Source organism: Bison bison, unplaced genomic scaffold (assembly GCF_000754665.1).
Source record: "Bison bison bison isolate TAMUID 2011002044 unplaced genomic scaffold, Bison_UMD1.0 scf7180017864035, whole genome shotgun sequence".
Lineage (NCBI taxonomy): Eukaryota > Metazoa > Chordata > Mammalia > Artiodactyla > Bovidae > Bison > Bison bison.
In genome coordinates this window covers 6918995-6934811 of record NW_011494607.1, presented here as the reverse complement: position 1 = coordinate 6934811, position 15817 = coordinate 6918995, and the positions used below count along the sequence as shown (strand labels likewise).

General features: G+C 37.2%; 1 protein-coding gene across 2 annotated transcripts in view; it reads right to left on the bottom strand.

The window, feature by feature from the left end:
* Nucleotides 1-15817, bottom strand: part of SLC35A1 (solute carrier family 35 (CMP-sialic acid transporter), member A1) — a 60311-nt gene that overhangs the window by 28892 nt on the left and 15602 nt on the right. The window contains exons 3-8 of one of the 2 annotated variants that reach the window (XM_010834684.1): nt 11430-11589; nt 11101-11253; nt 5636-5702; nt 3573-3749; nt 2955-3089; nt 56-960 (exon numbers count right to left, since the gene is read on the bottom strand). In XM_010834684.1, coding sequence (XP_010832986.1) covers nt 833-960; nt 2955-3089; nt 3573-3749; nt 5636-5702; nt 11101-11253; nt 11430-11589 — 820 coding nt within the window. In that variant the 3' untranslated portion in view covers nt 56-832. Of the gene's footprint in view, nt 1-55; nt 961-2954; nt 3090-3572; nt 3750-5635; nt 5703-11100; nt 11254-11429; nt 11590-15817 lie in introns of those variants that run through there. The other variant, XM_010834685.1, reaches the window with a different exon arrangement.

Here is a 15817-nt window from a genome sequence, read left to right as displayed (position 1 = left end):
TGCTTAAGCATTATCTTAATGGTCATATCTACAATACAAGTAGTGAGCAAACAGATTTCATATAATAAATTAAGTTTATTGCTGAATTTTCCCATATCATAGAAATTTTTTAAAAAAACACTGAAGTTTCACAAATTATTGAGAGCCTGACAGTTACATACTTTATTTAAAAAAGTACAAAAATGACATTAGAAATATTTTTTGAAGAAAAGTATGTCCTCTAACAGCAAAGAAATATGAATCCAGACAATGAATGGCACAAAGACAGCACTTAAAGGGGTATTCAGTCACCACCCACACATCATTGTCTGAGTTTCTAAATAGATTCAGTTGGAGAAGTTACACATTCAGTTTGTTTCTGAACTAGCCTGTCTTGGTTTTGCCTCCTTTTTGTAAGAAGAGAGTCTTCACTGCTGCTGGGACTAAATACTGTACATGCTTGGAGAATAAGGAGGGGTCAACCCTTCTCCCCTGGTACCTGAACAAGAGAACAGTTAGTACAGAAATGGCTTTGGCACTTTAACCTTTAACATAACCCCAAACCTCATTAATTGAATATTGCAGCCTCGCATGATTTTTTTTTAAACACCACATCATCTCCATACTTTGATATATACATTGTTATATATACAATAATAAAAATCCTTCATTCTTAAAACAGGTTGATTCCAAACAGGTCACATTAAAACTCTGCAATTCATTCACATAGCTTTCTTCTTAATTCTTAGGCTAAACAGTTTTTGTTTTTTAAATCTACCTTCTGAAATTGACTTAAGGCTCTAGTTTAATATAAATGGTTTAGTCTTAGTAGGAATCTCTTTTGAGGCTAAAGTCACACACCAATAACTCTCTGTTTTGAATCTGTTTCTCCTTGTTGGATGGACGTAGTGTCTTGTCTGGGTAATCCATAGAGATATATAGAAACACAAACAAGAAGAGTACCCAGAGCAAAGGTGAGTGCTGGAAAGGAAAAAAAAAAAAGAGCTTAATCTTATTTGTGCCCTTAAAACTACATAACAATGATCAGTTTAAAATTTTGAAGACTTTGAACTGTGGGTTTACACTATCAGATTGTATGGAAAATAAATTTTAAGTGTTCTGTATTTTGATGGTAAGGTTTAGAAAAGTAATCAATTCTAGCGCCACCCCTACCCAAAAAAACAAAAAGTGGTAAAGTCAAGGGAGTGACAATCACTGACTACACACTTTTCAAGAACACACGTATCACTGTCTTGGATCACGGACTGAGAGCATACCAACATCCCTATATGCTGACTGAAAAAGCAGGGAAGTATGGATTTTCCGTGATACTAGAAGCCTGTTAAAGTTTAGAGTAAGAGGCAGTTAGCAAATTCAAAAAGTTAGGTGACTAATGATTCAAACCTTTGAGGACTGCATTCCTGAATAGCAAATGAGGTGGTGATTTAATCAGTAAACTTATATTTTCTGCTAACCTTTTTTTTAATCTTAATTCTGAAAATCAGGACATAACTGAATTACTTGCCCAAAGGAGGCGTTATATAACTAAATATTTGTGTCAAACTGTATATTCTGTTCAAAACTAAGCCATATTCTATTTTAGGGAGTACAAGGGCACAGTCTTACTATCTTTTAAAAAAATGTCATGCAGAGAAATGACATCAAGCCATGGATTTTAATTCATCCCTAAGACAGACTAGCTTTTCCTTCAGCAAGGGGGGAAGAGGGTAAATTAAATAGAAAACTAAGATTGCTAACATTCTTAATTAAGTTCCTTGACATCAGTCAGCCAGAACACTGACCAGAAAGCATTTACACTGTTCCCAGATATTCATTAGGAGTACAGGCATAGGATTTGTTGAGCATAAAGATGGATCAAAACGCAAAGTGAAAATAAGAGAAGAAAAAACATCTAAAGGAGGGCCTAGAAATGGAAAGCAGCTGCCTTTATACAGAACACCTGTGTGCCAGGCACTGTTCGAATAAGCACTTCGCCTAAAATAACCCTAGGAGATGGGTGATCTTGTTCCCAATTTACAGACACAGAAACTGAGACGTGGGTTAAGTAACTTCCCCAAGGCTGTTCAGCTAATAAATGGTAGAAGCAAGATTTGAACCATACTATCAATTTTTTTCTAAGATATCTACAACATTGATGTTCTTCTATTTGCATTTATAACAAGTCAGTTTTAAAATGAAATGTAAATACAGGCCAGATCTAATTCTTTTACTTAATGTTGATATTTGACAGATTTTCCTCATGTATTAGTTTATGGTATATCTGATAAGTCAGTATCTCTGTTTAAATAATTCAGAAGCCAATTAATAGTGGATATGGCTAGGGAAAATCAGAAGGACAAGCATAAAGGAGGTGCCAGAATGCCAGCTACAGTAATGACTTTATTAATTACGTATTAAATGAAATAAAGATAGCTTTATAAAAGAAAATTTAGATTTGGATTGTAGTTTCAAAAGCAGGTTATACCCAAGTCTATAACGGAAGGTACAAACTAAGGGGGAAATGAAGTTTTACTATTCTTTCCTCAAAAAAAAAAAAAAAAAAAAAAGCCAAGTTTACAGTAATTCCCTGGGGTAAGTAATCAATTCCTCAAGTCCTTCTGTTTCTTTTCCTGTGTACCTAGTCATACTGTATTCACGCTGAAGCACTTAAGCTGTCTTGTATATAATACCTGGGAAACAGGAAGGCCCTGACTGCAAAAATGCTCTTCCTACTGAGTAGCCTGCTCACTCACACACAGAAGTAACACCCTTGGTTTAAGCTCTGGAACCATTTAAATAACAAGTACCGTGAACCCCACATTCCACACATATATGATGCACTTCTAGGATAAACTATAGCAAAACTAAGGAATTTCTGTAAATACTATAAGCAACTGCCATATTTAATAAAAGATGAACCAAGGAAATGAGAAGCTCTTCCCTGTTAAAAACTTACAGTACAAAGTAAGACATACTTATCTGTAATCCAAACAGCATCACTGAAGCAATGGTAGACAGGACAATGGCAGCTGCCGCAGAAAAGCCTTTCATGATATTGTCTGTGTATTTGACCACTATAGACGTGTAGAGGCCTCCAACACTGGCAAGGACTTGTGTACAGAAAGAAAGAGAATCTTAACACTCATATGAAACATTCTATGACGGTGGGGCACTTTTCATCCCCAGAGATGCCATACTAATTTACCTAGGAAAATGCTATTTTCCTTAGACCCAGCCTTCTCAGAGAGTTTGTACTAAAAGTGAGTCATAATTCCTACAAAACATTGTTTTTCAGATGCCCAAAGGGCTATGTACTCTACTACTAAACTGTACACACTTATTGCTAACACATTAGGTACTTTTGATTGTGAAGGCAAAAATTGCTTTGGGATAGCTTTGCCACAAAAGTAAGTCAATAAAATCAAAATTACATTTTCAAGCTGGTATTCTCAGTATCAAAGGAACACTTTTAAAATGCTATAAAGGCTTAAATGACATCTAACTTATATTACATAATATATACTATATTATTATATTGTTAATATTTTTTTTAAAAAAGATCTACCTAGAACCTTTAATTCTTAGATACTTACAGATGACAAACCAGACATAATATGTGTAACCGAAGAAAAATCCTTTTTCTTTAATTTCAGCTCCATCTGACAAGTAGACGCCAACTAATGTCACAACAATCCCCGATAGATACATCTGAATGTTTCTCACCCAAAGGGAAGTGTCTGAACTCTTTAAAACTTTTTCAAAATATACTCCTGAAAGAAAATTAAGCATGCAAATATGAAATAGATATTATTAGAAATTAAAATGTCTTTCATTTAGAATAAAAATCTAAAGATATAAAGTATATGATGTAGGAAACATTTTATATTAATTTAATGCACGTTTATTATGCTGGTTATGACACATGCCATACTGAACATTACCAGTTTGTTTTTACAGAGCATATAGAATAACCAAGAGGGAGCTTTCTAACCCACATTTAATAGGAAATCTTAATATTGTTAAGTTTCTGCCTTTATTATAGCAGTGAGCTAGATCACCAAAGCTGTCTACTAATGCCAATGAAACACTTGGTTTGGTCAGCTAGAAAACTATACTGTTAAGAGTCAATTATCTTAATCATACTCCTATAGTATCTGCTTAGTGATGAATACTCTCCACTTTGCAAAATAACCTATATAATCACCACCAGGAATTTTTTTTTCAGAATAAGTAACACAACCAAAATAAAATTTAAACAGAACCCGCTGAGTGAAGCTACTTTCCTTTAAAGCAGGGGTCCATAGGCCAAGTTCATACACACTGTCAGAAGGAACATGAATTCCCTAACTAGACAGTGTTTTGTGGATATGTGCGTTTTTCTGAGGTTGATGATCCATAGCTTTTTAGGTACTCCAAAAAACCACGTAACTTCTCCCTCAAAAGGTCATATAGCACAGCTATAAGTTCTATACTTGAAATGAATGCGTGTTTAACAAGAACATTAAAGAGTTTGGTTACAAACGCTAGAGACTCTGCCACTAGAGTACCCATCAACTAAAATGAAATGAAAACCAAGATTTTTTTCTTTGATGAACCTATGTTGGAAAGAGCCAGAGAATGGAAACAAACGTAATGGCTACTCCTATTTCTAACTTTGATTTTCCTCATCTGGAAAAACCATTCAACTATTCAGTTCTCAGTTACTCCAAGCATAGAGGGGTATTAAACCACCTACTGTTTCCTCACTTGTGTACTGAGAGGTTGAACTAAACAGAATGTTGGACACACTTTAACTGTTCAAAATAGTGCTAAAAATCAAATAGTATATTATTTCGAGTGTAAGTCAATTTTTGTTTCTGATTTGCTGTTTAAGAATAAAAGTCTAGCATAATGCTGTTATTAAGTTTATTCCTAAATTTAGATTTTCCCCTCTTATCAAATGACTAGATGAAAAGAGAAAAAGATTACTTTCCCAGTCAAAAATAAAGTACTATAAAATAAAAAAATAGTCTTAACTCTTGAAATAGCACAAATAAATAATAAAGATGTATAGCTATAACTAATATACCCTTTCAGTTTCTTCTCCATTGGAACTGTTTCTAAAACATCTCATTTCTTATATTGCACTTAACATTCATACTTTTGTCTCTTCTTGATTCAGTGAAGGATTGTTTTTCCCTACACATGTGAGTCCAGACCTCCATGTTTATCTGATATTAGTGGTTTTGATTCTTCTCTCCCTTTTTGGCTCTTACTTCTGGGTACTAGGTTTTCTGAGGTATTTTCCACCTCCCTTTCCTCCCTACTCCATAATTCCTAATCTGTTGAAGCAGAGAAAGAAATTGAGAGTATGAGGGAAATACAGATAGCAAGCTGGTAATTAGCAACCTAAAGCAGCTGAATCTAGCCTGAGGTCAGTGCCAGAAAAATAGAAATACTTGAGCTTTCTGATGGCTAACTTATTCCATTTTCAGAGGTCTTTTTTCATTTATTTTGGGGTTCTTAGATGGACTGGGAATAGTCAACGATGACAAATACATTCTTAGATAACTGCAAAAATGAGTAAGGACTGAGATCTAAGCTGAGTTAAACACTACTACATGCTTCCTAGAAAAACAATTTGACAACTGAATAAAGTGGTGCTTTTATGATTTACCTGCAAATCCTGAGCACAATACAGCAACAGCTATAGCACCAAATCCTAACAGTGGATTCTGTTCCACCTGTAATAGTAATGTTTTAAAAGTTATTCTTAGTGACTAAAAACACAACTCATCCAAGAGACCAAACAAATGAATACAAAAATCTGTTTACAGTTCTACTGAAAGTATGTGTATCAGACACAGCTTTTCTGTAGAATAAGACAGGACCAAACAAAATGCCATCCCAGGGACAGACAAAAGTATTAAGTTAAAAACATATTGGTCAAATCACAGGCACAATAAATGATAACCATGTGTGGCTTCTTCCTAATAACAGTGGCACCTGAGCACAGAATTGTGCATAGTCAGCCACCTGTTGGCCTTCCCAGGCGGTGCTAGTGGTAGAGAACCTGCCTGCCAAGGCAAGAGACACGGGTTCGCTCCCTGGGTTGGGAAGATCTGGAGGAGGGCATGGCAACCCCTCCAGTATCCTTGCCAGGAGAATCCTACAGACAGAGAAGCCTGGTGGACTACAGTCCATGGGATCACAAAGAGTCAAACACGACTGAAGCAATTTAGCATGCAAGCAGCAGCCACCACTTAATTTTAACTTCTGACACCACCATAACTCAAGCCCTTATAGGATCAATCATGGAAATGATGACACTTTGACTTGTTTTATTCCCTATCACCTATGGGATAAAGGACTTGTAAGATTTCCAGCTTTACTGAATTTTTATCAGATATTAATAGCATGACTTTTATGTACCATATACACTATTTTAGATACTAAATGAATAAAGAGGAAGCTGATACACAGCTCTGATTCTTAAATAGTTCATTAATGTAAGAGATTAACATGTATATATATTCATAATACTTTGCTAACAGATGCAGGTATATGGACCCCTAACCTATTGTTTCAACTTTATTTCCTCTTTCCTAAACTAACCCTCAGGAGCTTTCATCAGTCTCTTCTCAGAGATCAATGTTATCTGAGTGGTAGCACTCAGAAACTAAAGGGTTGAGACACATGACTGTAACATGATAAGCACATACCTTGTTCAAAACAAATAAGCCTGATATAAGGAGAGTATTACTTTAAGGACCTGAGAGAGAAGATATCTGCATGAAGATAAAAGGAGAAATAGAAGATACTATGAACTAATGATTCTGAAAGTATGGTCCCTGGAACAACAGCAGCAGCAGCATCACCTGTTAGAAATGAAAACTGACAGGCATTCCCCAGACCTACCGAATCATAAACTGTTAGCCTCCACCCTCATAATCTGTTTAACCTTCCTGTTAATTCTGATGTACACTGTTTTGAGGACCACTGCTATAGACTACAATGGATTAACATGGATGCTTTCCTAATATAAACTATAAGACTGGCATAGAGATGAGAAAAAATAATGGAAGGACACTAGAAAGCTCAAGCTACTAAATATAATGTCTGACAAATTCTTGGCTTTTCTGCCAGTTTAATCTCTACAGTTAGGAAAAATGGTGATAGACACTGACTGCTCCTCTAGACTTAATTCTAACTGATAAACTACTGGGCGATGAAGTAGAAGTCATGGAAACTTAAGGGCAGTGTTTTAAGAGGATAAGCAACAGCCAAACACAGCATAGTTAAGAAGACCTGAGCTCCAGTCTTGAATAAATGAAAATTCAAAGAAATAAAACTGAGAAATTCCATAGCTAGTGGGAAGATGGTTCAAGAAGGATAAGAGTTTCAGAAGAATGAGATTCTCATGAATAGTAAACAAGTCAGGTGTCACTAGTTAAGGGCATCTTTGATGAATTCTCATTTTATAGGAACACTAAGAAAAAAAATTACAGTATACAAAACCAAGAGGAACCAACCAGGAATTTTAGTATCAAAAAAACCTGAAAACTCAGAATAAGTGGAGGCTTGCAAAAATACTTTGAAGAAGGCCTTTAAAAGAAAAAAGTGTTTCTTTGGCTAAATGACATACTATTACAGAGCAAGAAAATAAGAGTTACCCAAATATAGTTTCCACTTTCTCTGTGAATAATGATTTTAAATGAATGAATGAATGGAAAGTTAAGTCCAAGATGTGTGGTTTGCTATCATAAAAACACCTACCTAAATTCAGAAGCATCTTGACTAAGAACAGTAGCAAGTCAAGGTAGTGTTCACTATATCTGTGAATATTACTAGGGCATGGAAACTATGCCAGAAAATCTGAATTGGGCAAATAACTGTCCTGATTTTCAGAAAGGCAGAGCAGAGGAAAAGCTGCAGAAATTATCAAGAGCAGCTTGAGACGTTGAAGGCAGGCCAGTATACTTACCAAAAGCACAGACTCAAGAGCCACACTGCCTGGGCTCAAGCAAGGTCACTGTGGACCCACTGCTAAGCTTCTTTCCCTATCAGTTTCCTCATATGAAAATGAAAATAAATACACACATCTCATATGATTGGCGTGGGCATAAGTGAGTTAATGTGTGTAAAGCACTTAGAACATTGCTAATAACTAGTGTGATTGCAGTGCTGTTACTGGAATACAAGCAAAATCACAGAACAGATGACTTACAGAGCTTAAAAAGTCTAATGGTCATCACATACCCGGTGTGGCTTCAATAAGAAGACGACATACCAAACTGTCTTACTGAAAGGATTCCTAGTTAAGTGATGAGGGGAATTCCACAGAGATAATGTTCAGTAAGAAATCTGACAGATTTGCATAGTATTTTTGTTACTAAGACAGAGAAATGGAGTGAGGATAACTAGTTCTATTCATAGCTGAGTGAATGCTCATATAGCAAAGTGCTAATTAACAGAATAAAACCAAGCTAGACCCACAACCACTATCAACCAGCCAGGCATATGAATGAGCCACCAGAGAAATAGCTCCTCCAAGCCTAGGCAAGTCTTCAGCTGCCTGCAGCCCTGGCTGATATCTTGACTGCAACCTCTCTTACGAGACCCCTCAAGCCAGAATGTCTAAAAGAAGCCAGAGCTCAGGCACCCTTAAATTCCTGATTCATGAAAACTGTCAGAGATAACAAATGTTTCTTAAGCAAGAGGACAAAAAAGAGTCAAAGAGAGATCTAAAGGCATGTCCACAGAACTCTGATCCTGTCCTGTCTAAAATTTTCAGTGAAGACCCAGAAGACATACGTGTTGCATCTGCAGAAAGCATAATAACATTTCAAGGAAAAGCTAACAACCAATAAGGACTGGAAAGTCCTCAGAGGCTTGAACATTAACCCAAAGCTAACAAGATGGGCTTAATAAATATAAACACATCTTGCACTTTGGTTTAGAAGCCTGCTGCACAAAACACATCTGAGAATAACTGTGTGTGTATGTGTGAAACAGCTACATGTGGTTATATAATCAGTTAAGAATGGATAGCCACCTCCAACCAAAAAAAAAAACACAAAAAACCCTGATATAACCTTAGGCTGACTGAACAAGTCTAGAGGTAATTAGCGAACTACAACTCAGCTCAGTTGGTAAAGAATCTGCCTGCAATGCAGGAGACTCGGGTTCTATCCCTGGCTCAGGAAGATCCCCTGGAGAAGGAAGTGGCAGCGCACTCCAGTATTGTCGCCTGGAGAATCCCATGGACAGAGGAGCCTGGTAGACTACAGTCCATGGGGTCACAAGAGTCAGACACAACTTAGCAACTAAACCACCACCAACCACCACCACCACAACTCACACTATTCAGTCAATATCTGGAGATGGTATGAGCTTTGGGAACATACTGAGGAAAAACAATGGATAAAGGCATCTAGAAAAGAAATACAAGGCAGCACTGGCACAAGCCAGGGATCACAAAGTCTCCAGAAGGCATATTATAGAAAGAAACAAGGTTCTCTCAATAGTGGGACAGAAAAAGACACAGAGGGTAGGGTTGTGACACTGTTCTCAGACATTCCAAGGATCATCATGTGGAGCTAGCAGGGCTCTGAGTTACTCTGATGAGAGCAGGGAACAAGAGGCAGTTACAGGAAGCTTCATTCTGTTCAAGATACGAAAGAACTTTCTAGAGTGCTCCAGTAGTCAAATTCTCTGCTTTAGTTTACTAAGCTTTTCATACACATTACCAATGTGACGTGGACATTTGCTAAACATGTAAAGTGGTCCTGGAAGTTCATATTTAACTTTTAAGTGTTTGCATTATTTCCCAGACAAATAATTTCTCCAATGGTCTACATCCGAGTTACAGTGCAGTACGTATTTGATCAGTGTTTGAAATGTCACCAAGAATATAAGCACATTTAAACATCATGTAAAGACAATAAAAACTTAATTTAAAACTCAGTTTCTGAGGAAAAAAAATTCTTCAGCCAGGCCAGAAAGTACGTAAAAAGCTGATTTTTTCTAGTTTCACAAGCTCTGTATACCTCCCCGGCTGCCTTCCGCTCCTAAAAGACCATGGGCCCCCTATGGTCATACCACTCTGAACTCCTCTGATCTTGGAGGCTAAGCAGGGTGGGACCTGGTTAGTACTTGGATGGGAGAACCCATGGTCTCTCATTTGGGAAGAATATGCAGAAGGAAGCTCCTGGCCTTCAGATCCTCCACTGTGGTTCTTCTTTCTACTCTTTGGGAAAACAACCAATTAAAGCATATAATACTTTTTTTAAAAAATCAGGTATATACCTTAATATTTAACTCTTGGACTAAAAGACGTGAAGGCGCCTTTTGGCCCTATTTTAGTTATCAATTATCAGGAAAACCACTACTACTCCTCTCTAAGCCCAATTGTTGACAGTGGTGGTTATGTACAAAGCAAAAATTTTTGTGACTGCAAGAGAACATGAAAATTAGATGGAGAAAACTTTGCCCAGTATTTCTGAGAAAACGTCTAAAAGAGGCCTAGAAATTCTGAACATATACACTGTGTGGAAGTTTGCACAATTTGAGTCACAGGTTAGCTGTTAACTGTGGAACTTTGGATAAGTTACTTCCTCTCTTTGAAGTTACTTCAATTTTGTTATCCATAAAATGAAGGAGGGGCATTATATTGAGTTTAAGATACCATCCATCTCTAACGTATTTTATGCATATTCTCCTCTTTAAAAAAAAGAAGCCAGTATACCTCTCCTTAACAATAACATTTTCCTGAGGAGAAAAAAGGATATATGTGAGGCAAAGGTTCAAAGTGAAAGTGAAGTCGCTCAGTCATGTCCAACTCTTTGCGATCCCATGGACTGTAGCCTACCAGGCTCCTCCATCCATGGGATTTTCCAGGCAAGAGTACTGGAGTGGGTTGCCATTTCCTTCTCCAGAGTATCTTCCCGACCCAGGGATTAAATCCCGGTCTTCCGCATTGTAGGCAAATGCTTTACTGTCTGAGCCACCAGGGAAGTCTGGCAAAGGTTATTTTCACTCAAAGAAATATAATCAAGCTCCATGCATCAGTGTGACTGTCTGAAGTGCATAAGACTTTTAAAAGTTTCCTAGTTTAGTTACATTAAGTATTTTGTTTCTTACCACGACTTTCGTGGCTTGGGCTGGTTTCCACTGTACGAGTATGACTCCCCCACACAGCATAAAAACTGAAATCCACTGTAACTTGCTAAGCGTCCGGTTTAACATTAAAACAGTACATAGAGCAGTGCAGGGAATCTTCAATTGGTACGTCACCTAAGAACAAAACAATGAACTAATCAAATCAGCTAACATTAGACTCTGACACAAATATATCTGGTATCATTAATAGAATTGAGAAAAATATTTGATAGTGAGATAAAGGGTTAATAAAAATCCTTTCACCATAAAAACATGTTTTTAAAGATTCTGCACTTTTGATTACCACCTACCTGGTACACTGCTGCATCCAGATTGCTCAGAGCTAGAAAAGCCATGTTGTTCTGCACAGCATACACTAAGGAAGGCACGCTCAACTTCATCAGCTCCTTGGGGCTCCCCAAGACATTCTCTCTCAAAGATGCCTTGAATCTACCCAGATTACCAGTTTCTCTTTGAAAACAAAAAGGGGAAATGAGAGGAGGTGAGGAAGAACATGAAAGGTCATCCTGTTAGATACCATCACAGGTAGGGGAGCTACGATGTGTTAAGTTCACTGATAGAATTTAGCAAACTTAGTTTATTTTTAGAATTTTTGACTAATTTTAGATTTATTAAAAGAAATATACCAACAATAAGTGGAAAACAATTACAATTTCTATTTGGGAAAATATGACAACTTGGTTTACCATCATCCACCTCTGCTCAGAGCTCCAGAGGCTTCTGAGTATATGAAGTTACGAGATAACAGGAAACCAGAATTGCTGATATTACCCATAAAAAATTAATCCCTGCCACTTTAACTGCCATTATATCAAGTTTACCCTGATTATTTTTTAGATTAATCAGACTGCATATCCATTTTAAACAATTTTTAATTACAATAGATTTAAATTGCAAGCAAAAGGAAAAAGCTTTAGTACTTAAAGAAGTTACTTGAGATTAATTTATAAATATTGACCTGCATCACTCAATGAGATAGGAATAGGAATTGAGTGATGTAGGTCAATATTATTTGTAAACTAATTCGGTGTTTGTGCAATATGGTGGACAATAAATCTTTAGATAACCATATTCTCATAAAACTCAAGTATGTATCTATATAACTGCAGGAAATCTGAATAATTAATACCAGTAAACTGTATCTACAGTGTACATAAAGTTCACTACTTGACTGCATATTGATTAATGCATGCTCTTAAGTATTCTTATTTTTCTGCAGGAGGAACTATTAATAGCTAATCTGACTCATACTTTCCCCTGCTATAAATCAGCTCATTTATTCCCTGAAAATACATATCAAAGAACACTTTCATAAGCATCAACACCAAAAAATGTTGTATCAAAAGGCTCCTAACTACAGCTCAAAATATCCTTAAGAGGACCATAATGCTTCATTGGGAAGACCAATCTATGTCAACTCACAATGAGCCTCCAAATTTTCGGTTAACATATTAGAATCAACAGTCACTAACTGGGTATTTTCATATTAAATAGGGCAAAAATAATTACCCAGGTTCTGACGGGGAGCAAAAAGTCCATAATGTTGAACCAACTACCCATGCCTTTTCACCACAGAACACTACAGCCCCCAAGAAAATACTTAAGACAGGAAAGTTGGCCTGGACCACAGAAACACATGATGTCCTTAGTTACAGACCATCTGCTGCCAAATTCAATACACTCCACACCACAATGGGAAATCCTCATGCTGAAAAGTAACACACAGCCTAGAGAGGACAAATGCCATCCAGAAGAGGGAGAGAATACAAGAAAGATGACTGTACTGGGAAAATCTACAGAGATTTCCAGACACCTGAAGTTTGGCCCTTTAAACCTTTAACATTCTTTTTAAAAAAAAAAAAAAAAATCTATGATGTTCCATATAATTCTCCACATCTTAAAAGAGTATAAAGAAAAATTTCTCAAATTTTCCATTATAAAACTGAAGATAAAGATTAAAAAGAATCACAGAGGTCCAACTCAAAGAACCATTTTAACAGGTGATATATTAGAAAACATAATTGAACATTTTGTCATAATTCTAAGAAGCACCTTATGATGGAAGAAATATAAATCTTACAGAACACTGCTTTCACTGAACCGTTACTTTATGTCCTTCCAAAATACTTTTCTACTGATGTGTCTTCAGAGTGGTTCCCTAAGGAACTCCTGAAAGATGGGTACCAGTTTGTACCCATCTTTTATGTTCTACTTCCTTTCATGTCTATTTATCTCCCATATACGATTCCTCAAGCTCTAGTTTAGTGGCTGTTTATCCCTCCTCTAATCCCCATCTATAGGCAATGCCACCCCATATCCACTCCACAGAGATACTCTAAACCCTCAAGAGTATCAGGTGAACTACTGGCTATCCAGAGATCAGAGCTGGTCTCTTTATCACTGACTCTCTTGCTCTGCACGAGTATGGGCTGCTTACAGATCTGATTGCTTCTTCTATTAACCACCATGCCTGCAACAATAATCAGGGTTGCTGTGGCACCTTTTCTCCATGTCACTTTTTCTTATCACTTCTACACTTTTCAGCTTTCACATCAAAAGAAGGGCTGTGAGACATCACCGGTCAATCTGAATACTCCACTTCTTCAATGTAGCAAAACCAGCAGAGTACAGTGTACTGTGTCCGGATTAACCTTCAGGTCTGTGGCTCCTTATTAGATCCTCTTTATTGGATCTTTTTTCTTGGATGCTTAGGAATTACTACTTCTTCATTGCCAAGAAGGCTTTAGTATCTTTTTCTGGTTTCTTCTCTAATGCAGATATTAGAGAAGCCAAGGTCTACCAGAATGCTATTAGTGGAAAGCTCAAACTTCACCATAGAATTATATCAATATTATGTAATTATAACAAGACATTTGGAAATAAGTTACAAAAAATAGCAGAGATAGCTAGAAGAACTTGTAAAAGAAAACAAAAGCTCAAGAATAATTAATGACATTGTAGAGTAAAATAAAGGTCCATATAGTCAAAGCTATGATTTTTCCAGTAGTCATGGATGGATGTGAGAGTTGGACCATAAAGAAGGCTGAGCGCCAAAGGATTGATGCTTTCAAACTGTGGTGCTGGAGAAGACTCTTGAGAGTCCCCTGGACTGCAAGGAGATCAAACCAGTCAATCCTAAAGGAAGTCAACCCTGAATATTCATTGGAAGGACTGACGCTGAAGCTCCAATACCTTGGCCACTTGATGCAAAGAGCCGACTCACTGAAAAAGACCCTGATGCTGGGTAAGGTTGAAAGCAAAAGAAGAGGGTGACAGAGGATGAGATAGATTGCATCACTGACTCAACAAACATGAGTCTGAGCAAACTCCAAGAGATAGTGAAGGACAGGAAAGCCTGGCGTGCTGCATTCCATGGGGTCATGAAGAGTTGGACACCACTTAGCAACTTCCTAAATAAACAGATTTATTTAGTAAAGTGTCCGATTCTTTGCGACCCCATGGACTGTAGCCCTCCAGGCTCCTCTGTCCATGGGATTCTCCAGGCAAGAATACTGGAGTGGGTTGCCATTTCCTTCTCCAGGGGATCTTCGCAACCCAGGGATCGAACCTGGGTCTCCTGCATTGCAGGCAGACACTTTATCCTCTGAGCCACCAGGGAAGCCCTAGTGAAAGGAACACATAAAAACCAAAGGCCATTTTTTCTTCCATTTTCCCACCCTGATATTTTCTTGGAAATCAAATCCCATGCACTTTAATGAGTATATTTTGTTAAAAGCATATTTATTGAATCTAATTATATAAATGACATTGTGAGATAAAACATGTCTAAAATCAAAAAGCATATTTAAAAAAAAAAAGTCTGTCCCATTAAATTTACTGTTTTATTTTTATCACTGGAAAAGAATCTATATTCAACCTCTTGTTACCTGAAGAAATGCTGAAGCTCCATGTTGATTGTAGACAGATTCTGCTGCTGCCTACCCCCCTAAATTTCCTACTAACCGGCTGAAACCAATTCTTTCTGATCTATGTTTGGTCAAAAGTAGGTCTCATTCTTCCAGCTCCTGATCTGACGAGAACTACTAGGAGACCTAAAATCCTTGGCTAGGTTACCAAGGCACTATGTAAAATGGAATAATAATACAGCACAAGTTACTCATGAGCTTAAGAAATTTCAGTTTTGCTTACAAATTTCTTATCTGCAAAGTTAATCTTCATTCATTATTCTAGGTAATACTATGAAATAGTAAAATAATTTTCTCCAGTCTTACATGGATAAGTAGTTCAAAGATTTAAGATGCATTTATTACTAGACACACATAAAGTAATATGTTTATTTACACATCCTTCTAGGTTTCTTGGAGAAAGCAATGGCACCCCACTCCAGTACTCTTGCCTGGAAAATCCCAAGGAGCCTGGTGGGCTGCAGTCCATGGATGGGGTCGCTAGAGTCGGACAAGACTGAGCGACTTCACTTTCACTTTTCACTTTCCTGCATTGGAGAAGGAAATGGCAACCCACTCCAGTGTTCTTGCCTGGAGAATCCCAGGGATGGGGGAGCCTGGTGGGCTGCCGTCTAACGGGTCGCACAGAGTCCGACACAACTGAAGTGACTTAGCAGCTAGGTTTCTTTAGTCTTTACAGGCTGTGGTGGACAGCAAATTACAAAAAGCTGACTTTGTTCTAAGACAATGTAACAATGTTTGCACTTCCTTTT